The sequence below is a fragment of the Hyaena hyaena genome, unplaced genomic scaffold (genome assembly GCF_003009895.1).
Source record: "Hyaena hyaena isolate Hyena2069 unplaced genomic scaffold, ASM300989v1 scaffold_124, whole genome shotgun sequence".
Lineage (NCBI taxonomy): Eukaryota > Metazoa > Chordata > Mammalia > Carnivora > Hyaenidae > Hyaena > Hyaena hyaena.
This window is the reverse complement of record NW_024080755.1, coordinates 1787244-1810457: the sequence shown is the minus strand read 5'-3', so window position 1 is coordinate 1810457 and position 23214 is coordinate 1787244. Positions and strand designations below refer to the sequence as shown.

General features: G+C 41.2%; 1 protein-coding gene across 2 annotated transcripts in view; it reads left to right on the top strand.

Annotated features, from left to right (window-relative positions):
* Positions 1-11582: 11582 nt before the first annotated feature.
* RAB11FIP2 (RAB11 family interacting protein 2) overlaps positions 11583-23214 on the top strand; it is a 39789-nt gene continuing 28157 nt past the window's right edge. For both annotated transcript variants that reach the window (XR_005529332.1, XM_039237372.1), the window contains exons 1-3: positions 11583-12204; positions 17805-18247; positions 18977-19445. Coding sequence is in view for 1 of the 2 variants with exons in the window: in XM_039237372.1 (XP_039093303.1) it covers positions 11852-12204; positions 17805-18247; positions 18977-19445 (1265 nt within the window). In the remaining variant the exon portion in view is untranslated. The remainder of the gene's footprint in view (positions 12205-17804; positions 18248-18976; positions 19446-23214) is intronic.

Genomic DNA, 23214 nt, shown 5'->3' with positions numbered 1-23214 from the left:
TAGCATTTCAGGGCACGAACTTGGGTAACACGCAAGATGTGTAACTCCCTTTCCCTGTCATTCATCTTCATCTCTATTTGGATTCTCCCATTTCCGCTCCTGTCAAAATTCATCCAGAAAATATCCTAACTGGATATATTCAGTCATTTCAGGTTTCATGCTCAGTAAGGTAAGAATCTCTACCTCCCTATCCTTCTCCCCAGGACAGATCTGAAATTCGAAGGGCTAAATTGAAGTGGAGGCCCCAGGGGAGGAGCCCAGATGAGTCAATGTCTGTCCAGTCTATTCTCACTAGCCTGTCCTTGCGTACAGACATGTCCTGTCATGGTGGGGCCCTGGTCCTTGATCCTTATACTCCATCCATATCTGCCAGATCTCTTGACTTGGACAATCATTTAGGTCTACGAGTGGTTTCTTAGTCATTTTCACAACTTTGTGGGGAAGACAAAATTCTCAGAGGTTATCTGGTGCTTCTGATAACCAGATGCTCCCTGATGACAGGGAGCTCATGCGGTTTCCTCCAGGCTTCTCTGCCTGGGGCATCTCTGCCCTGCTAATCTGCTGCCACTGTTGTCGCTTCAGGTCAGCATGGTACAAGGCACTGGGGTTAGCGGGGGGAGGGGGGAGCTGTCAGACCTTGCTCACTTTCAAGGACCCTCCTAGGAAACAAGATTCAACTGAGGACTGCCTTTGGTGCTCAAATTGGTCTGGAGGCTCTATCAACAATTTGCCAAGGTCCCATGCCTACAAGGGGGAAACGGAAAGGTCTTGGAGGCATTTAAAAATGTGCAATAAACTTGATCTTCTCTCCCAGTCTTTTTTTCCTTCCCCCTGACCAGTGACATCTTTGTCAGATGCCGCTCTTTCTTCAACAGGATTCTTCCAAAATTCATTTACTGCATAAGCTTTGGTTTTTATACCTCTTCCCCTACTGGCTACTATGAGATGAGAAAGCTGAAAATGGACCCTGGAACAGCAGTAAAGTCTGGCTCTGCCTAATCCTGCCTGAAACTTGGGAGAAAGGTCACAGGGGACCAGGTACTATCGGAAATGAAAAACACACCACTTATTATCAACATATTATCAACCTTGCAGCCACATGAGCTTGTGAAAGTGTGTTTTTCCGAGAAGGCACTAGGCTTTTCATTCCACAGTAAAGTTTAAATTCAACCTGTCAATACAACATAACCTATCTGTTCCGAAGTGGTCAACCAGGGGTCCCTCACATATAATTATCCACTTAGCTATCTAATTCTTCTTTATTCACCGCCCTTATAAAGTTGATTGTATTTAACACAGAGTTTTCGTGCTTTTAGATCTGTTCAACTCAATCATTTTAAGCAACTGTGGATTCCAGAAGAATGTGTGGATGCTAAGAGGTATATATTTCATAGATACTTGCCTAAAAATTGATAAAATCTTACGTTTGTAAAATTCTTCAGTTTAACCAAATGCTTTTCCATACATTGTTGTGTTTTGCTCTCCAGCAAATGTCCAAGAAACATAATGGGTAGGTTACAATGTGTGAGTTTTGTTCTCCCAAATGAATAAAAATCCAGTATTTTCTTCTTTTTTTAATGTTTGTTTATTTTGAGAGTTGAGAGAGAGGAGCAGAGAGAGCAAATCCCAAGCAAGCTCCGTGCTTCCATGAGGCTCAATCCCACAAACTGTGAGATCATGACCTGAGCCAAAATCAAGAGTCAGATGCTTAACCATCTGAGCCAGCCAGGAGCCCTAAGAACCCAGTATTTTTCTACAAGAGACTACGTATTAGCATTTGGTCTTTTGATTATGAAAGTGGAAGAACGTGGTGATGTAAAAAGTGATTTTTTTTCTCAGTGCGTGCACTAATACATTTCAATCCCTCTGCAGTTTATGGGTGCCCAACACCACAGTCCAGGCTGGGCTGCTTCACAGAAGATGCTGTTGAGTTGCAAAATAAATCAATTGCCTTTTTGCTTTCCACTAAAGCAGTGCTAGGCTCTGGGATTGTGTCAAGGATATTTTGATAACGCTTAAAGCCAATTGAAGTACAAGGGTTGTTCAAAGGGTATGAAGGATTTGGTTTCCAAGTTTCCTGCCTCATTCACATGTGAACAATGCCTGAAGATGAAGACGAGAGAGTCCACCACACAAACTCCCTTCATTCTTTGTGATGGGATAGGAAAAGCCAATCGTAGTATTGTATTGATTTTAGTGCTACCTCTTTGAAATTAAATGAGATTGTGATGTCAGAGACTTTAGCATAAGGTTAGCGATCAGCAAATGTTAGCTATTGCTTTTATTTATTTATTTTTAAATGTTTTATTTATTTCTAGGAGAGAGAGAGAGAGAGAGACAGTGTGAGCAGGGGAGGGCCAGAGAGAGAGGGAGTCACAGACTGAAACAGGCTCCAGGCTCTGAGCTGGCAGTCAGCACAGAGCCCGATGCGGGGCTCGAACCCACGAACCGCGAGATCATGACTTAAGTGAAAGTCGGACGCTTTACCGACTAAGCCACCCAGCCGCCCCAACTTTTATTAAAATAGATAGATATCATGCTTAAAATTAGAGGAGTACATGGGAGTCAGAAAACGCCGATTAGTTGCTAAATGGTTGCAGCTAGGTGTACCAAGGGGTGTCACACTGGTGTTTTTAAATTCATATTTCAATGTGAAAATCTAGTATATTAAAATAGTATCTGGTATCTGATCTATTACTTAATTTTCTAATTCAGCTACTTGTAGCGATGGAAGCTAGATGATTTAGGGAGTCATTTTTCTGCAACTCAGAAATCAGTAATTCTTAGGAAGATGTTAAAATGATAGTTTAAAAAAATCATTATATTTCAAATGAAGGTTTGAAATATTACTAAGAGAGTAGAAATATTCATTTCTATTTTTGTTTGGAAATGTGTCTGATAACGTTGGGTTTGGCTTATGACAAAAGTAACTCAGGGTCTCCATTCCCTGGCTACTGCCTGCTGGGCTGGAAGGGCGCCTGCTGCACACCCGGATCCTTAATTACATGGTGAAGAGCAGCCCAGAATGAGCGTGCTGTCCAGTCTGCCTTCAGACACAAGGAGAGCAGTTGCAAAGAGAAGTGGGGTTGATGATCAAACTCACAGCAACAAACATCTTCTGAGCACTTCCTAAGCACCAGGCTCTCCCTGAATTGTGTCCGATCCTTCATTTAATCCTCCCAAAAACCTATTTAGGTTTGCTTGTCTGCAAACCTACATTTAGAGAGTTTACGTGATTTGCCCAAAGTCACACTGGTAGTGAGTGCTCAAGGGACAAAACCTATCCTGGGATAGCCACTCAAGGGAAGCTGAAAGAGTGTCTGCATCCTGGGAACTTTGGAGAAAATCTTGTCTTTGAACATGTTGCCAGGCCTTGATTCCTAATGTGCCTAATGCACCAGACTTTGCTTGCATGAGGTCTGTTGACACCTTCATATAATGCACTTCATACATGGATGGGAATAATTTTTTTTAATTTCATCATTTGTAAGACCTCAGTTTACAAGAGTACAGTTACAGACACAAGTTACACAATGTAAATACCCTATCCTCCTGCGTAAGCCTGACAAACAACTACAGTAAAACACAATGGCTCATTGATGCGAGTCTACTGAGAAGACATTCTAGGTAAGCTGAGATCCAAGTTGGGAGGGAGGAGAAATTTACAAGTTGCTGTTTTACTGAGGAAGAATTTAAGCTGCTCAAGGTCATACAAGCCATTAGTTGTTTGAACCAAATGACTTTGCTCAGGTCAATATTCCTTTCGTTATACCACTTACCTTCCTGGAAGCAGGTATTTCCTCTCGGTCTACATTGCCCAGCTAAGTCCTATGCTTAATTTTGCATCATCAATGATTCCTATAACTAGAAAGTGATTATAATACAGTCTCATAACAGTCCTGTTCTTTATCATAACCTATAAATGCTCTGAAGGTGACCTAATCCAGACTGGGTAAAAGATAAGCACCCAGTGCCAAGTCAAAACTATCAGATATTCAGATAGACTAAAACATTGTTCAGGATGGTTGAAAATTGCGTAGCAGAAACGGTATAAAATCTGACTCCGGAACAAGGAGAGTTGGATCCATCCCTCAAAATGCTCCACCCAGTCAAGTTTTCTATCACACACACAGACACGTGCACACATCAAATACTTTTAAAGCCCTTTGCTTTGTCTAGCATAGATTAAATAAGTATACAGGGAGAGATTACTAGATCTTACGTAGGGGAAAAAAATACAAGCACCAAATGTTTTTGCCAGCTTCCCACCAGTTTGATGTCCTCCAAATGAACATATATATTAGTTTCAGAAATATTATAAGTCTAATTCCTTATTATTTGTCAAGAAATTCTCCATCCTGGATTGTAACTGAACATGAAAAAATGCTAACATGTTTACAAAGTAGAAAGATACTAAGTTTACATAACTTTGATACACATTACTTTCAATAATATTCAAAAGTTTCCAGTGTCTGTTAACCTCTACATAAATCCACATAAGTTGCAATGTTCTGGGAGATTTCAGAAAGGCTCATGATGATGAGACCATTGAAACTGGAAGATAAATATCTAAGTTTCACAAAACTTTCTTCCAGAACCATAATCTTTGCTCTTCAGTAATTTTATATACATGTAAATTTATTTTATTTTATGTATAAGTATATAGAAACAAATCATATACAAGTTAGTATGCTATATATATATATGATACATGATATAACTTAAAAGAATATACTATAAATTGCACATATATATATTAGTAGCATATATGGTTTAATTAGATAATAAATAGTATATATAAGGAATTAACAGATATTATATAGCATATATATGTATAATTTTCAAAATATATTGTATGTTAAATTTACTATGTAATATATAATATGTATTATACACAATATTATACCTAAATACTATATATTTATATATGATAATATACATTTTATAATATAAATGTATATAAAATTATAATACATAATATATACAATATAAATATATATTACATACACTATACTTAATATAAAATATATGTAACATGTGTGTATATATATTTATATATATAATACTTACAGGTGACTTTGAGAATTTTGAAGATGGAAAGAAACTCAGTCGCGCAGAAAGATTATGACTTGTCAGGATTACACTCCTTAGTTATAGATCCAGGATTAGAACACAGATCTGATGTCCTAGATTTTTCACACTACTGTTCACAAACTCATAATAATTTCACTGTTAGTTGTCAAAAAGAGGCACGATTATGAAAAAGCATTCCCTGTACACATGCACAGGAAACATATACAGATATCTCTGCCGCATTGTTTATGATAGTAAAAAACTGGAAACATTTAAACGTCCTTTGGAAAGACAAAGAGCAAATGAGACTTATTCATCGTGCCCAATACCATATAACAGCTAAAGTACAGGAATTCACGCTCTGTGCATTGACATGGGTAAATTTTGTTTAGGGAACAAAAATTGCACAACATAATAGTATGATAGCATGAGGAGGAAATGAAAAGACATCCACACAAAACTTTCTGATGTGTAAATATCTATTCTGGTCCATAAATTCTTGCCCTCCTCAGTCAGCATGTCTTCATAGTTTGAAAAAGCTACAAAGAACACTGATAGAACTTAATGTTTATTACCACTAGTGAAAAGTTTAAGTCTTTCTAAAACCACTTAAACTTACATGTAATTTCTTCTAAATCCGGAGCTGTTAGTGTCAATTTCCTTATGCAGAGTCTGCTAATAAGTTATATTTACTTCCTTTCTGTGATGATCATTTTCATTTGGGAGAAAGAACTCTCAGGACATTTTGAAGACTTTTTCTCCTGAATTAGAAGATCCTTTATTAATAGGTTACATAGAAAGGGAATCTACTTTAGTGTATCGACTGAATTCAATTAGAAAATTAAAATGCAATTTGCTTTTTTGTGTTGTGGGCATACTACTTAGAATTATTAAGTATTACAGAATCCTTTAGTGGTTCCTATTATAGACTCTTATTTTACAGATGAAGAAACAGAGGTCCAAGGAAGGAAAATTACTTCCCTAAAGATATGCAGCTAGTAATAGGCAGACTGGGGATTAAGACCCAAGTTGCTGACTGGAGCTCTTTACATTGCACACCACACTGCTTCCAGTGCACTACAAGCTGTGTCCGTATACTGCCCAATCCCAGAAGACAGATCAACCATCACTGGGTGATGAGAACAAAACAATCATCAACACCCTCCAATAGTATTTTATTGTGATGATAATTTCAAATCAGCTTGCCAAATACTCTTATTTTTTGCCTGGTCATGTGAAAATTAATCTATGTATATATCGTCAACGTGATTCTCAAGTTTTGCTATATGTATAAGTTATATATATGTTTGAGTCATATATGTATTTGAAGTGTGTGTGTGTGTGTGTGTGTGTGTGTCTGAAGTCTGAAGATTGTAATGATACTTTGGGAAAGCTTCTTGCTGCCTTTATGTCCCTTATGCCCTTATGCCCTCCAACTGAAAATAATTAACATCTGCTACATAATGTATATGGGAGAGACCTAGTGGGTTATTAAAACACTAAGAGCATTGTAATTGTCCTGCAATAGATTTGCAAGCTGCAATTTTCGAGATGCTGCTGCCCAAAGGGAAGAATCTTTCACAGTGCTTGGAATAAGTTTCCCTATGGGATTTTACTTAAAGGTGTAGCACTTAGTAAATATTTTAAACTGTGAAATCTTCCACTATTGGAGAATAAATAGTGACTTTACTTTCTGATCCAATTTTTCTTAATCATTCCAACTGGCATTGTAACTGTTTAAAATGAGAAATTTCAGCATTTTAAGATGTGTTATTTTCCCAAGCCCTGGTATTTGGTTTCCCAATGCTAAACATTTCTGCACATATCATTAGTCATAGGATAATAAAAAGTGACCCTCTTCAACTCTGGTATGTTGTCTTATGTATGTAATCTTTCTTCCTTTTTTACAAAAATTTTTTAATGTTTTTATTATATTTGAGAGAGAGAGAGAGAGAGAGAGAAAGCACGAGCAGGGGAGGGGCAGAGAGAGAGGGAGACACAGAATCCAAAGCAGGTTCCAGGCTCTGAGCTGTCAGCACAGAGCCCAGTGAGGGGCTCAAAACCCATGAACAGTGAGATCATGACCTGAGCTGAAGTCAGATGCTTAACCAACTGAAACACCCAGGCACCCCACCTTCCTCCCTTTTTAAATTACCTCCCATGTATATCTTCAAATTAGTAAGAAGGATTTTTAAAACTGTAAGACTATAAACATTTCACAGAACCACTTTGATCCCGGATCTTATATAAACTGTCATTATTTTCCACTGGGAGCCAACCACATATTAGATCCAAAAGACATGTTTTTACTCTCTTAATAAACAATTGAAAAAGAAAAACACTTTCTTATAGGAAATCACTTTGCTTTTACAATGTAATTCTGGCTTCTTTTTAGCTCATTTTTGTTGCTATTGCTTATTTGCTTCCTTGGGACCAAAAAAATATGCTATTTTTCTTCTTCTGGCTTACAAACATTAGGTCATAACTTCTAATCTTGCCAGATAGTAAATCTAAACAAGTGTGGCTCTAGCTAGGTTTTGGGAAAACTCAAAAGACATTTAGGCGTTACAGGAAGAGATGTTAGTACTTCTAGTGTGTAGCTCTTGCCTTTAGAGTATTCCTTGAATTGTGTTGCAGTATGTTGTTGCACCGCTGTGAACTACGCTGTGAACTACGGCTAGCAATTCCCACCCTAGAGATGGCTACATTTCAGAGATGAGTGAATTGATACATGTAAACAAGTTGATAATCATTAATAAAGCTTACCAAACAACTTAAGCTCTTTAGAAACACGCATCCACTGTTATAATTAATTGTCTATTGTTTATTTAATTGTAACCTTTAATAGAGACATGAAGACTTCTAAAAATGCAAATTTATAAAAAAAATTCTGAACTTAAACTTGTTTTTATGTTTATCTTGTTTTTGAAAGTTTCAAGTGTCAAATTACTTCTCCCTGGAGATCTTGGTGGAAATTCTACCATTGACTATTCAGTGTACTCTTTAAAAATCCCTAGGAATATTTTCCTTTAAAGTGGACAGCTGCCCACTCTGGGATCCAGATGCTATATTTGCAGTATGATGGTGATTTTATTTTTCATACATGGCCTTTTCATACACTGTATCTCAGAGATGGAAAAGTCCCACTTTTACAAAAAAACCACAGGGACGCCTGGGGGGGCTCAGTCGGTTGAGCGTCAGACTTCGGACCCGGCGGCGGGCTCTGTGCTGAGAACTCAGAGCCTGGAGCCTGCTTCCGATTCTGTGTCTCCCTCTCTCTCTCTCTGTCCCTCCCCGGCTCATGCTATGTTTCTCTCCATCTCAATAATAGCAAACATTAAACAAAATAAAGAAAAACACATTTTTTTTTTTTAATAAGGTCCTGGGAGGAGAGGGACAAGTTCTCTATCTTTTTTTTTTTTTTTTAATGTTTTATTTATTTCTAGGAGAGAGAGAGAGACAGAGTGAGCAGGGGAGGGTCAGAGAGAGAGGGAGTCACAGACTGAAACAGGCTCCAGGCTCTGAGCTGGCAGTCAGCACAGAGCCCTACGCGGGGCTCGTACCCACGAACCGCGAGATCATGACCTAAGCTAAAGTCGGATGCTTAACCGACTAAGCCACCCAGGCTCCCCAAGAAAAACACATTTTTATAGCATGCTTTCTTTAGAATGACCTACAACCAGGTCTTTTCTTTCTAGATTGTGTCTAGCTCAGGATTATTCGAGATTCATCTATAGTTTATGTCCCTGAATATTTTGATGGTAAATCAATCCAGTGTCTCTTTTTGGAGTGCCTACTTCATGCAGAACTCACGCCAGCCACTGTGTGTAAGCAGCACTAAAGAACTGGGAGTTTCCAGTAAATGAGAAGAAATCTATAGACACTAGCAAGTGTCAGTGGGTCCCTGAAAGAATGTGCTACAATCTGGGTAGTCTTTGAGGTCTGTGGTGTTGTCCTTAAATTTCTCAATGGCTGCTCTGGTGATACAAATATATTAGGCTTTCACATACCTCCATTCAAAAAATGTTTAATGAAAAGACTTCTTTCGTTAGTCTTAAGTGCTACAGCTAGTATCCTGTAAACACGGGACATTAAGGAACATGGATAACATAATGTCCTCAAATGGAAAAGTTGTAAACCTTGCCTAAAAATAGTAAACACAATACCTTACTTTTACAGCTATTTTATTTTATTTTTTTAAGTGTATTTACTGAGAGAGAGAGAGAGAGAGAACACGTGTGGGGAGTGGAGGGGCAAGGAGAGGAGTGTGTGTGTGTGTGTGTGTGTGAGAGAGAGAGAAAGAGAGAGAGAGAGAGAGAGAGAGAATCCCAGAGCAGGCTCCTTGCTGTCAGTCCCAGGGGCTTGATCTCACAAACCATCAGATCATGACTTCAGCCAACATCAAGAGCCAGAAGCTTAACTGACTGAGCCACCCAGGCGCCCCATTTTACAGCCATTTTAAGTTGCAAAAGGATATGCACATCTATCATATTGTTTCGGTTTCAAAATTAGTCCTATAAAGGGAGAAAAGGCATTGAGTCATTCAATAGATGGAGTGTGAACTGAATGTTAGCCACCGTGAAGTAATGATCCAAAGAATTTCGAATTTCCTTGGGAAGGGAAACCATGAACAGAAAGAAATACAATAAAGGTAGCATATGAATGTCTCTTGTAATGGAGAAATAGAGGGGCAAAAGGAGACTGGATGCCACACTACACCAGGAAACGTACATTATCTCAGAATACTCCTCCAGACTATTTTATTTGTGATCAAATCAAATCAAATCAAATCAAAAGCTATCTATCTACAATCCAACAGCCACTTTATCTACAATTTATGGACAAAGAGATGGAGGCTCCCAGCATCTCAGTTCCTTGCCTCAGGATGCTAAGGGCCCATCACAGGCGCTATAGTGAATTTCCGGCAGAGCATCAAGGAAGGCTCCAGGCTCATCAGCCATTACCCATCCTTTCCCCACTAGATCAGGCTAGTCCACAAAAAGCTCAGCACTACCAGATCTCCATTTTCTTCCCCCCAAAACAAACAAACAAAAGAAACAAACAAACCAAAAACCCCCCAGAAAAACTCTTTCCATGCCAGCAGCACTGGAAGCAAGTGCTTCGGTCTTGCCCTAAGGCGCAGGTAAAGCGATAGTCTATCGCCCTTGGTGAAGGAGAATCGTCTCTGGGTTTCGCTTCCCAAGTAGGATAGTCTACCAGACTGAGCCCGGAAAGGTGTCCTTTTGACACTGACCCACACAGTCGCCAGGGGCCTTAGACAGTCTTCTCACCCTTGAAAAAACAGGGGCTCAGGGAGGGGAAATGACTTGTCCAAGGTCACACAGGGTGATGGTAGCAGCCGTGGGGGTAAAACCAGGTCTTTGACTCCAGTCCAGCGTCACTCGCGATCTTCATTAATTCCTGTCCTGGTTCTGGAAGCTTTTATCGGCTTCCCTCCCTTCTTCCATTGAGGTGGAGGGTGGGAAATATCTTTCCAGTGAATTTGGGAAGAGTGGATAAGGGGTCGGGGAAAAGTGTGTTTTCGGTCAATGCATAGGGCCCATGCATCCCACCACCATTTATCTAACATCTGCTAGGTGCTAGGTGCCTGGGTACATCAGGGTACACCCAAAACCCAGTTTCCAAATTGTAAAACTGGATCTCCTTCTAGATCGGGGAGGCCCGGGCTTTGCTTGTCACCTTTCAGGAGCGCTCCCTCGCTTCCCCAGAGCCCCCCTGGCGCCCCGTGCAGGTGCCCACGTCCCCAGCGCCTCGCCAGGCCGCAGGAGCGGGCTCGAAACCCAGCAGGAGCACTCAGCGATGAGCATGGAGCCCGCGCCGCGCGCCCCCGGTCGCCACGGCAACCAGGGAGGCGCTGACCCTTGACCCCGCGGCCCCGCCCAGCCCCGCCCCGTCGCGTTCCCGAGATCAACATGGAGAAGGCCAACCCGGAAGTGCCGCCGCCGCCGCCGCCCGCCGGGTGTTAGGAGCTGCCGGCCCGGCGAGGCCGAGCCCCGTGCCCGCCGCCCTGCAGCCCTCGGCCCGCCGGCGCCGGGGCGGCCGCGTCCCCCGTCCCCCGTCCCGCTCCACGGCCAGGCGACCCGCCCCCGCCCCCGCCCGAGAGGAGGAGCCGAGGCGAGGGGGAGGGGGGAGGAGGAGGAGGAGGGAAAGGGAGAGGTTTGCGAGAGGGAGCCAGGCCGCGCGAGCCGCCGGCGGTTCGTATTACCGGGGTCGGAAGGAGGAGCCGGGCCGGGCCCGCCGGCCTGCGCGGGCGGGCGGGAGGTGCGGAGGCGGCGGGGGCGGCCCGGCCGCGCGGAGGCAGGCGGGGGGCTGGGGGCCGCGAGCTGGGGCGGGCGAGCTCTAGTCCGCCGGGCGGGGGGCGCCCTCCCACCCCCGCAGCCTTCCGCGGGGCCCTGGCGGCCAGGCCTCTCCTGCCCGCAGGCCCGGGAGCCGCCCGCCGCCGCCCAGGGCCAGTCCCCGCGGCCGGCGGCGCGTGAAGGTGCGGACGCCAAGCGCGGGGGTCCGCGCGGAGGCCTGGGCCGCGCGGCCAGGGGATGGTGGGCCCCTGCGCTTGTGCGGCGGCAAGGGCACCCCCAGAGCAGCCGTGCCCCCGGGCTGCCCCGGCCGGGCGCTTGACAGTGAACCCGGGGGAAGTTGGGCAGCCGTGAGTTTGCCCATCGCCGTTAAGTGTCCTTAGGATGCAGTGATTAAGGAATTAGGCTCTCCCTCCGGGAGGGGCACTGCCTGCGCTTTAGAGCCCGGTGCAGAGAAGGACAGAATGATGCTGTCCGAGCAAGCCCAAAAGTGGTTTCCTACCCACGTGCAGGTCACAGTGCTCCAAGCCAAAGATCTTAAGCCCAAAGGCAAAAGTGGCACCAATGACACATACACTATAATTCAGCTGGGCAAGGAAAAGTACTCCACCTCTGTAGCTGAGAAAACCCTTGAGCCGGTCTGGAAGGAAGAGGCCTCTTTTGAGCTACCTGGATTGCTAATGCAGGGGAATCCAGAGAAATACATTCTTTTCCTTATAGTTATGCACAGGTCCCTGGTGGGTCTGGATAAGTTTTTAGGGCAGGTGGCAATCAATCTCAATGACATCTTTGAGGACAAACAAAGAAGGAAAACAGAGTAAGTTATATAATTTATTTTGAATTCGGGGGGAGATTAACTATATCTTCTTTATGGATTTTCTGTTCTTGGAAATTATTTGTATAACTGGGGCGTGGGTTTTTGGACTGAAATATGACCTAGTTTTAGGCACCGCATTTGCACAAATCTGAAGTAAAAATAGCCCTTGTGAAGCAGTATTTTTTTAAATGGAGTCGTTAATGATCGGTTCCTCTCTCATTTTTGTGTAAGGTTAACATCTTAAATCATTGAATATTTTGCATTGAATTTTAAGTAAATTACGTTGTTTCACTACTCATAGGAGGACTGGATCACCTCCTATTGACCAAGTAAAACTTAAAGTATGTGTAAATTGTTATAATCATTAAACGTTACAGTTTGCCAGGAAATTGTACATCAGAAAATGAAATCTTCCAATATAAGGTCACATATCGAGCTCTGAGGCTGTCAGAAGAAAATTTACCAAATTTAGAGCTCACTATTCCCTTTCAGCTTTAGAAACACACTTGGCCTTTATTTTAGCTCCACCATCTTAAAGGTCGGTACGTCTTGGTGGAGTCTAAAGCTGTTAAAAGAAAAAATTAAAAGTATGTACAAACAGTCTCAACCTTCAATACACGCTAACATTTTTCTTTGAAAACACAATGTACTGGAGGTAGTGTGTTACTCCGGAATCAGTCAGCATGGTTAGAGCCTGTGAAATGCTCTCAGATTGGAGGCAACGATTCAGTTCTTCTGGTGAAGTGATTTGAGGACATCTTCAATGAAAACATGACCTTTTACCTGTGACTTGCAAGCTTAGGATAGAAATGGTCTCATTTTAAAAAGGATAATATAAATCAACACTGGATTCTTTTTCTGATAGAATTATTCTGATATCAGAGACCCTTAAGGTTAATGGAATGAATGAGGAAAAAAATATAGGTTGAATTTATAAGAGGACTGAAAGTTTCCAAAAGAGCTTTGGTGTTTCAGTCATAACTGAAATTTATTTGCCCTTTTAAAAGCTTTGTACAAGCATAACTTTCTTGAGGTTCGTGTTAACTTCTTATATTTTAGAACAACCGTGTCTTAGTATTTAGTACTTAGGTATGTATTCCGTGTTGAAGTATACACATCTTCCTGCAGGCTTTTCTAGGTTGGAGTTTTTATTTTTACTAAAAAAATGTTTTTAAATCAGAACTATATGTAAGATTTAATGTGTGAAGGGCAAAAGGGGAGAGAGAGAAGTACTAGGAATGCACGAGGAAAAATGGTAAACATTTAAACTAATCAAGAGATAACAATATTCTAAGAAAAAGAGAAAGGGCTTAAAAAATGTAAAGTTGAGTATCAGTGATGTTGATGACCGTATGATATCTGCAAAGTGGTATTCAGTTCCCTCCGAGGAGTTCTTCATCAAATTTAAACTGAAAAATGGATAATCACCAAATTTGTTTCACATCACCAACTCTGGATGCCACTTACTCTATAATATTTAAAGTGCTTCAAATATAAACTTCTAAGTGTATTATAACTTGAAATTTTATGCTGCATTGTTGGCACTTTTTATGTTACCGAATGACGTATTTCAGGCCTTCTCTCCGATAATAGATTTTCTGAGCGAAAGTAGGCCCAACTGTGAATCCAGAAATTCAGGGAATGAACTAAGCTTTTAAAGTTCCTTCTCAGTTTACATTTCATCTTTGGCAGCATCTGCATTACAGTAAATTTGACCATAAGCAACACTCTCTCCCTACAGAAATTCTCTGTTGGCCACTATATAAAATTGATTAGAACTTCCAAGGGGAAAATGCTTTTAAATGTTATCAACGGCGCTTGTGATGTTATTGCATGCGAAGTGATTTTCATATGTTATTAAATCCCATTTTCTTTGTGGATAAATGAAGACCACATATTTGGTGAGATATCTTTATTGGTAATATTTCTAGTTTTTTTAATATATTTAATAGCTTCCTTTTCCAGCACAGCTGTGCACGTGGCACAGTAAGAGATGAACTTGAGCCACCGGTGTATTGCAGGAAAGAGATTTAATATTCTGCACAGTGCTGAGCCTTGTCGGCATATCCCCAAGTGCTTTTTAGAAAACCGGTATGAGTGATGAAGGCTACCAGCTGATTTAGAAGTCCCATGAAGCTGCTGGGTGTGACACTTTCTACCCTTGACACTGAAGACAAGTATTTACAGCTTGTCTTCCAGTTGTGTCATGATAGGCAAAGAAGTATGATGGCTAGAACTATTTTTTACGTATTTTTAGAATTTGAAATTAAATGCCTTTCTTTTGTTTTTTTCCCTTCTCTTCTCTTTTCTCTTCTCTTCTCTTTTCTTCTCTGGAAAGGGCCTGAGCCAGAACACTTTGAGTAGGGCATGGAAAGAGCACTTCTGTATCTCCCACTTTTATGGGTGTCTGGGTTGGTTCTGGCACAAGATTTAAGGAAATAATACAATGTTTAATAATAGAATGGTAAAATCATTCCTGCTGTTATGTAATATCGTTTTTTTTTTTTTTTTTTTTACAACAGAACTGGGTGATGTTGATTTTTTTTTTTTTTTTTTAATGCTCATGAAAAGTAATAACAATCAGAGTCCCAAGAGTTGGGTATGGCTCAAACACATGCAGATTTTAGGACTTTTGTGTGAGTCTCTGCAGAGCACCTGTGTCCTGGCCCCTGGCACCCTTCCTGCCAATCTTTCCTGTTTCTGACCACACAGCACCGATTGCTTGGGAATAGTTCCCACATGTGTGGTGGTTTTTGAACACAGGCCTGTGCCCACTAAAAATTGAACAGAGGCCATACACAGTGGAAATCCAGTACTCTAGAGGTGAAAAAAATCCCAGCATTAATCCACTAAGCCCCAAATGCTGTGTCTTCAGTTTATCTGTTGGAAGCCTGGGAAAATAAGTGCTATCTCTGGAATGATTCTTGAAGGCCTCATTAAGACTTCCCCATTATATCACTTTCAGAACAAAGCAGCCAAAGTTATTTGTCATGCCTAAATTTTAAGTTTTTATATTCGCTAGAAGTGCTTTGCAGGTTTTTTTTTTTTCTTGAAGGGGGGGAGGATGGAAAATAAAACTGTATTTATAGTTGGTACTCAAATACTGACTTGCTTGATTCTTTAAAGCTTACCTAAGTCTTTAGTGTTCCCTACCATAAAATAAAACAATGCGACACTCACACACTCACACCCAGAATTGTAGCCTGGCTGTGTGAAAAATACAGTTTTAGAAAAAAATATTCAGTAAGCATTTATTGAGTGCCAGGCAGACTGTCTTCAAGTAGCTTACCCTCTAGCAATAGAAAACCTGCGTCGCTTCCTCTTTGGCTGCCGCTGTCTCCTGGTTAAATATAGCATCCTGTAACACGTGGCCAGCGCTGCCTTTAATGGTATTAACATGTGTGGTTCATCACATGGGGAAGAACAACTGTTTTCATGCAGATGTCGTTCATGCACTTGGATGCTTTCCTTATTGAACTTTAATCTGACATTGGGAAGTCACTCACTGTTTGTGCCTCCATTTCTTCATCTATGAAAAATGGATATTAAATTAGATGATTGGTTTGGTCTTCTCTCTGAAATTCTGTGAGGTTTGATTATGCTCACTGTCTTCCATTTATTGGGTTGTTGGTTTCTTTTTTTTTTCTCAGATTTGCTTTGATTTGTTACATACAGGAGACCTACATGCTTAGGTTTCTTGTTTGGTTTTCAGAACATTTCTTGCAAAGTGTATTCACTTATTTTGTGTAAAGCCTGAGATGTTACAGAATATTTCCCACGTGCCCCCCCCCCATCAGACGCATTTTTCCACCATTGAAAATGGCTTTATTTTCCCAAACTGGAAATTCATAACTGGGTCCATAACCATGTTTTATTTCCAGGCTTTTCAAGTGCTGAATTCTCGATTCCACAGAGTTTATTGCTGTCATTTCGTGTTTCTAGTCCCTGTGTCTTCAGATTTCACCGTTGGCTTCGAGGGCTTTTCTCAGTTTAGGTCTCTGATTGAGGCTTTCTTTTATAAAATATTTTGTTGTAAAAAATTGCTTGCTTTGATGCAACTAAATCTTAATTGATTGAAATGCCTCAACTTAATGAAGAAAATACTCTTCATTGATATTTCTCTTGCGTGCACATATGCTAAGTTTCTCTCCTGCCTGGAGAGACCTGTGACCCAGTCTTCCACTTGATGTCTAGTAAACATAAGCTGCTTCTTGGGTAACTTCTCAGTAACAAGGAGAGAAAGTACTAATGTAAACTTAGAGCAGAGTTCCTTTGTAGCTAAGAAAATTTGTTACACTTGATTAGAGCTGTATTTAAGTACTAGCCAGCATGCAGTTTATGCTCCATTGTTAAGTAATGGGAAAACACTGTAGGAACTTCTTCTGGGTTCGATTTTGCAATTTTGGGGGCTGTTTTTCCTGTAGAATGACCACTTATAACTCTGCAACTGGAGGCTTCCTCATGGATACAAGTACTATGAATGAGCATAACCAAAATAAACTTTGCCTCTCTTATATGGCAGCCCCCTCTTATCCACCGGAGAGTCCGTTCCAGAACCCTAGTGGTTGCCGGAAACTGTGGCTAGTAACCCTCCCTCACCCCATATGTACCTGGCATAAAGTTTAAGCTATAAATTAGGCACAGTAAAGAGATTAATACAATAGAACATAACATAGCCAGTAATAAAAGTGATGTGAACGGGGTCTTGCTCTTCACATCTCTTCTGGCCCTGTAATCATCCTTCTTGTGATGATGTGAGATGATAAAACGCCTCCTTATTGAGACAAAGTGGGGGGGGGGGGGAGCGATGTAGGCTTTGTGACCTAGCGTTAGGCTGCTCCTGACCTTCTGAAGCTACACCAGGAGGATCATCTGCTTCCAGAAGGCAGTTGACCACGGGTAACAGGCCGTGCAAAGGGAAGCCGCGGGTAAGGAGGACCCCTGGAACAGCATTCGACAGGGGGCAGGGCAGTTCAGCCAACTGACTAAAAGCATAAGATTTGGCTCCAAGTATAAGAACTTTTATTTGGTGGCGTTACAGTGGCAGTAGCGAACGAAGCAAGTCCGTTCTAACCGGGCGCATTTAAGCTTTCTTTTTTCTTCAAAAACTTTACAAGAGTTACTACTAATTGTCACTTCCTATGTTGTACACATTTTTCAGACTTTATTCAGGAGAAGGCTTTGACCCAGTTCATAGGAATCTAAATTCACGTCGTATGTAATTTTCACGACTAGCGAACTCTCCAATGCAGTGGTCTCCAATATTAACAACATTCTTTCCACAGTGTTTATAGAAGAACTGTTTGGATGGTTGGAGCTAAATATTTAATCCTTAAAAATGTGATCCTTTATCATTGTATAGCTCTCCAAAGTAGTTCGTATTGATGAATTCTTTGAGTAGTCGTTACCTCAGTGTCTTTTAACATCCAAACATGTTCCTAGGCCATTAGCAACACTCCGATCAGATGCACACGTACTAGTCATCATGCTTAGAGTGCCTTGATCTGTAGTAGCTTAACCTGAGCAGCTGTTTGTACATAACAAGCACATATCCTCTCTTCGTTACATGTTACAACCCATTTTTTTTCCTTCTCTTTAAGGTGGTTTAGATTAGAATCCAAACAAGGAAAGAGAGCCAAACACAGGGGTGAGATAAAGGTCAATATTCAATTCATGAGGAACAATATGACAGCAAGTATGTTTGACTTATCAATGAAGGACAAAACGAGATCTCCTTTTGCAAAATTAAAAGATAAGATGAAAGGTAGAAAAAACGATGGGACGTTTTCTGATACGTCTTCTGCGATCATTCCAAGTCCCCACATGCCCGATGCCAGTACTGAGTTTTCAAGTGGTGAAATGCAGATGAAATCCAAACCAAAAAAGCCTTTCCTTTTGGGTCCTCAGCGACTCTCTTCAGCACATTCAATGTCTGATTTGACTGGGACCCACATATCTTCTGAGAAACTGAAGTCTGGCACCACCGGTCAAACGCATCTTCTCGGACGCCAGATAGATTCCTTCGGAGCGGTTCCAGAAAGTGGTAGGTGACCCTGTCTAATAGAGCCCTCAGTGATCCGAACCACCCTTTTAATTTTCAAAGTTTTGCTTAGCCAATTAGAAAATTTAAAAAATTGCAAGTTCGTGATAGCTTCTTAGTTATCAAATCTCTGTTGAGTGCCGACTACACTCACAATCGATGTGTATTAACGGCAGAACTCGTCCGCATTCGTGTTTTGTGTTTATGTCAGGTGCTAACAAAAATAAGTTGCTTTTCATAGTCTGGATTCTTTTTGTTTTTTGTTTTTTTTTTTTAATGCTGTTTCTTCAGTCTTGAAGAAAGCCTGAAACGTAAATGAATATTCCATTTAATCAGAAAGTTCCTAGGGAAAAAACCAACAACAACCTTGCATGTTCAGAAGTAGGAAGGTATATTTAATCCTGAGGACGAAAAAAGTCTTTGAGAAATAATAGCACCTTCATGCCCACCAGAACTTCTGGTTTTGACATGATAGCGTGTTTATATGATTGTTTCTTTCTGAACCAAGTAAATTACTGATTGTCTAGCAAAATGCTAATTATTAATAGCCTACCCACTCCAGACTGCTGTATTTTAGCATTTTAAGATTGTTTTCCTTGGTTATTTTAAAGGTTAATATCTTTAAATAGCTAATTGCTCTCGTTCTAAAAGCAGCAGTGTGCACACAGAATGTGTCAAGTAGTGTGATGTAATGTGTCACTGATTATGTCCTGACTACAAAATTGTTTGCAGGAAGTCTCAAATCTCCACACAGAAGAACATTAAGCTTTGATACTTCTAAAATGAACCAACCTGACAGCAGTGTGGATGAAGGTGAATCGTCTTTCGGAAGACAAAATGACCCATTTACAAATGTGACTGCTTCATTACCCCAAAAATTTGCAACACTGCCAAGGAAGAAGAATCCATTTGAAGAAAGCAGTGAATCCTGGGACAGCAGCGTGAATTTGTTTTCAAAATCTGTTGAAGTAAGGAAAGAAAACAAAAGGGAGAAAAGGGAGAAAGTTAGCCTGTTTGAAAGAGTGACTGGAAAAAAAGATAGCAGAAGATCTGATAAACTTAACAATGGGGGATCTGATAGCCCTTGTGACTTGAAATCACCCAATGCATTTAGTGAAAATCGTCAGGACTGTTTTGATTATGAGTCGACTAATCCGTTTACAACAAAATTCAGGGCTTCAAATATAATGCCATCTTCAAGGTAAGCCTAACATGGGGGAAGTTGGGCTATTTTGAAAAATATTGTACTTTAAAGTATCAAATATCCCTTTTAAAATACATGAATGTTTTGAATTCCTTTTATTTGACTTGAACAAAATTCTTATCTTATTTTTATAATTAATTAAGGAGCCAGGCAACGTTGCATACATCTTTGGAATTGAACTTTTTATCTTAGAAGGATAAAAGATTCTTAATCCCTACCCTCGTCTCTTTCTACTTAAGTGAGCCAGAAACTCACCGAAACTTATGAAGAGAGCAGCAGAGCTTTTGATGAGGCATGGCGAGAGTGAATCACCAGTGGGTGTTAATTCAAGCCAGAAATTTAGGTGATATGTTGTGTTTCTAGATATCATCTTCCAGGGATTAGTTCATGGGCTCTCTGGAGAGGATTATTGGGCCAATAGCAACCCATGGGCTATTCTTTAAGAAATGCTGGCTCACGTTAAGTATTACTGGTTTTCATAGTAGATGTCAACTATCTTTACCAAACAGCTCTTTAGAAGTAGCTTTTGTTTGTGAATGTTTACTGGAGTTTTGTGACCCTTGTGGGTACTGTAAATATATCAAAGTGTATCTATATGATGACTTGTAGTCTTAGGAATAATTGCTCTCATGGTAATGATAAAGATTAGATTTTCAAAATCTGAGTTCTCAGTAATGTATATAACAGTACTCTTCTTATTTCTTAGTACAAGTCGGAACTACGAGTATACCTTTAAGTGAGAGTATGGATTTTGCAGAAGTACACTCTGCAACAGCTGATAAAGAAACCTTAAGCAAAGACTAAGATGAATTGGTTGGAATCCTAAGCAGTTATAGAATAGTATCGTAGAGTGTTTGTCTTGGGATGTAGAAGTTTTCCCTCAAGGCAGTAATGTATAGAAGGAAGAGCTGAGAGGGAGCCCTGGCTCCCTGCCTCTGTGACATCTATAAACCTCACCGTCTCCATCTTTGAAACCAGGAAAAGAATACCTACTTGGTAGGACTGGTGATGATAAATTATAAATCAGGTACATGGTATGAAGCCAGGGCCCAAATAGGGAACCCGGGAATGGTAGTTATGTTTTATATACTGTCATATCACATTTTATTCAAAAACAGTGCTTTGTTTTGCCCCACTATACACAAAAAAATAAAGTATTAACAAGCACCCGGACTCTCCTGTCTTCCGATCTCCTAACGATGTGTTAAAGTAGGCATTTAACATTTCCAAGGTATTTCTTTCATTTAGCAATAAATATTTGCCATGGCTTTACAAAGTATTGTTCAGTTTTCTTTATAAACTACACTCCAAAGAAATATGTTTTTATCATGTGGAATTAACATTTTATTGAGGAGTCCGTTGTTTTGTTAGGCTGCTTTCAAATATTTGATCTTGGGATTTTACATAGTATATTGTATTGAAGTCCTAAATTACAGGAGTAAAGAGGAATATATTTGCTTCTCCCTGCTTTCACTGAACTTTTTTTTGAAGAAGATGATAATTGAAAACAACTGTCTGAGAGAACGTAGAGATTGGATAATTTATATAATTTTAGAGTCAAAGGCAGGAAAAATAGGAAATGATAGGAAAATAATATTTGTAAGTTATGGTGGCATGTGGAAAAATAAGTGTCCTCAGCTCTTTAATTGCCCTTTACTTGGGCTGTTTACATGGACCGCCACAGATTTGAAAAGTGAGTGTGGCATTTTGCCAGATTTAGGCTTTGTTTGGGGGATTTCAGTACAAATGCTGTTTCTATCAAAATTAGAGCTCTTTCTTGATATATGCATAAAATGCTTGCAAGCGAGTCAAAAAAAACAAAAACCAAGACTTAAAAATTTTAAGTCTTTCTCTTCTTCATAGTCTTTGAGATGCCAGGTGTAAGGATGAGAACCATATAGGTTCCTGGGAAGTCCTCCTTCCTCTGTAAAAACCACGTTTGTGTTAAGTTTAGTACATTTGCAGTAAAAGGGTCGCGGGTTGCTCTAATTTATAGTGTAAAAGAGAAGGATTGACAATAAGTAGATCTAGGAAGAGAATGCAGTTCATACTTCCAGAAAGCAGCTTTATCTCCAGTGGAATTTGGAGAATACGGTCTGGGCAGTTTTGTCTTTAGGGAGCAGTCCATTCCCGTTTCTCGTCCCGACATCCGCCCTCAGTGATAGGAGACATTTTCGATTTCTCACATTAATATCTCAACCAAGTGCGCTTTTGAAGCTACAGACTCCTTCCTATCACTGGGACATGTGCTCTGGGTTATTTTTTCCAGCCGTGCTAAATCGATCTGTTTTGAGTCTCCTGGACTCTCGTGACTCGTGTCCGCAAGAATGCCGAGCAAAGCTGAGGCTAAGCCAGGTAGCTGTGGAACTGGATCGTGTTTTTGTGACGTCGCGGGCTCACCTGTGACCGCGGGTGCAGGGATACCGTGCTACTGCCCCGCACATGCGTAGCGTAGGATTAGAACTGGAGAGCCTTCGTGACTCCAGACAACTGGAAAGGACCAAGGAACACTTGCTGAGATGTCAAGGGTTTATATTTCTTAGTAAAGAAACAGTGACATCCACCCGAAGAAATCACCTTGTAAACCACAAATACCATACTTTGCTTCGGTTCTTGGAATGGGTCCTACAGTCTTGCATCAAACTGAGAGGAGAAATGAATCAGCGTTTTGTTGGATTCCTCCAACAAAGACCGGGGTTCTTTGAAACCCTCTTCCTTGCAGACACTAATTCGCAGTCTCCTTGGTCTTCCTGCCCCTCTTCTCCCAAGCCCAGCCTGCTCTTGCTAGGGACGTGGGGAGGGGTAATCGTCCATGTGCTGCAGCATTTTCTTACCTAAGTCTTACTTTTTATGGACATCCCATCATTCGCTAATCTAGAGCGGTCAAGGTTTTCCCTCCCACCACCGTGGACAGCTTGAGGGCAGTGCCTGCATGCCGTTCAACTTTCTGCCCTGAATCTCCAGCCTGATGCTTGGTAGGTAACAGGTGTTAGGAAAGACATTTTTGAATGATGAACACACAAGGTAGCAGACCAATTTCCTAAAACGTGCTTTTATTCCTTTAGTCTCCTCTCCTAGCCCAGGGTGGGCTGCAGAGATGGAGATCCTCTGGGACGCTGGAGACAGCCACAAAGGCAACTACCTGCATTTTTTGTGTACGACTAAGCATTATTCAGAACCTACGTGAGTTTAAAGGACTTCTGAAATGTAATATGCATACCCTAACTAGCACATTTTCTGGAGTTTCTTAAGAACTCAGTGTTAGGCACGTTATCAACTGTAATGTAAGAACCCCAGATCTCAGTGGCTTATCGCCTATTGCTCCGTGTTGCTGCCACCTGACTCATGATGCCGGGGACGAGGGACACCAGTGTTTTGTTCCCTTGCAGCCATTCAGTGCCACCCCGTTATTTCAGAACCAGGCTCCTCCTCTCTTCTGCCACCATTTACCACCTTGTCTGCAAGGTTGGGTGGCAGGCAGAATGAGTGGAGGGTCCCACACAGCACACCTTTATGTGCCAGGCCCAGCCGTGCTGTGTGTCCCTCCTGCATGTGTCCCCTTGACTGGCGCAAAGTCATGTCCCAACCTCAGGGCAGCCAGGGAAGAAGCCAGCCCAGCGATGGACCCAGAGGAAGCTGAATGGAGTGCGGTGAGTGCGCTGCATGGAGTTTGTGGTCTGGGCCACTTCTAAACAGTCTGGATGCCGTCTGCACTTGGCATGCGGCGGAAGTCCTCCTGCAGATGGCCTGGAAAGTGTAGTTGGGA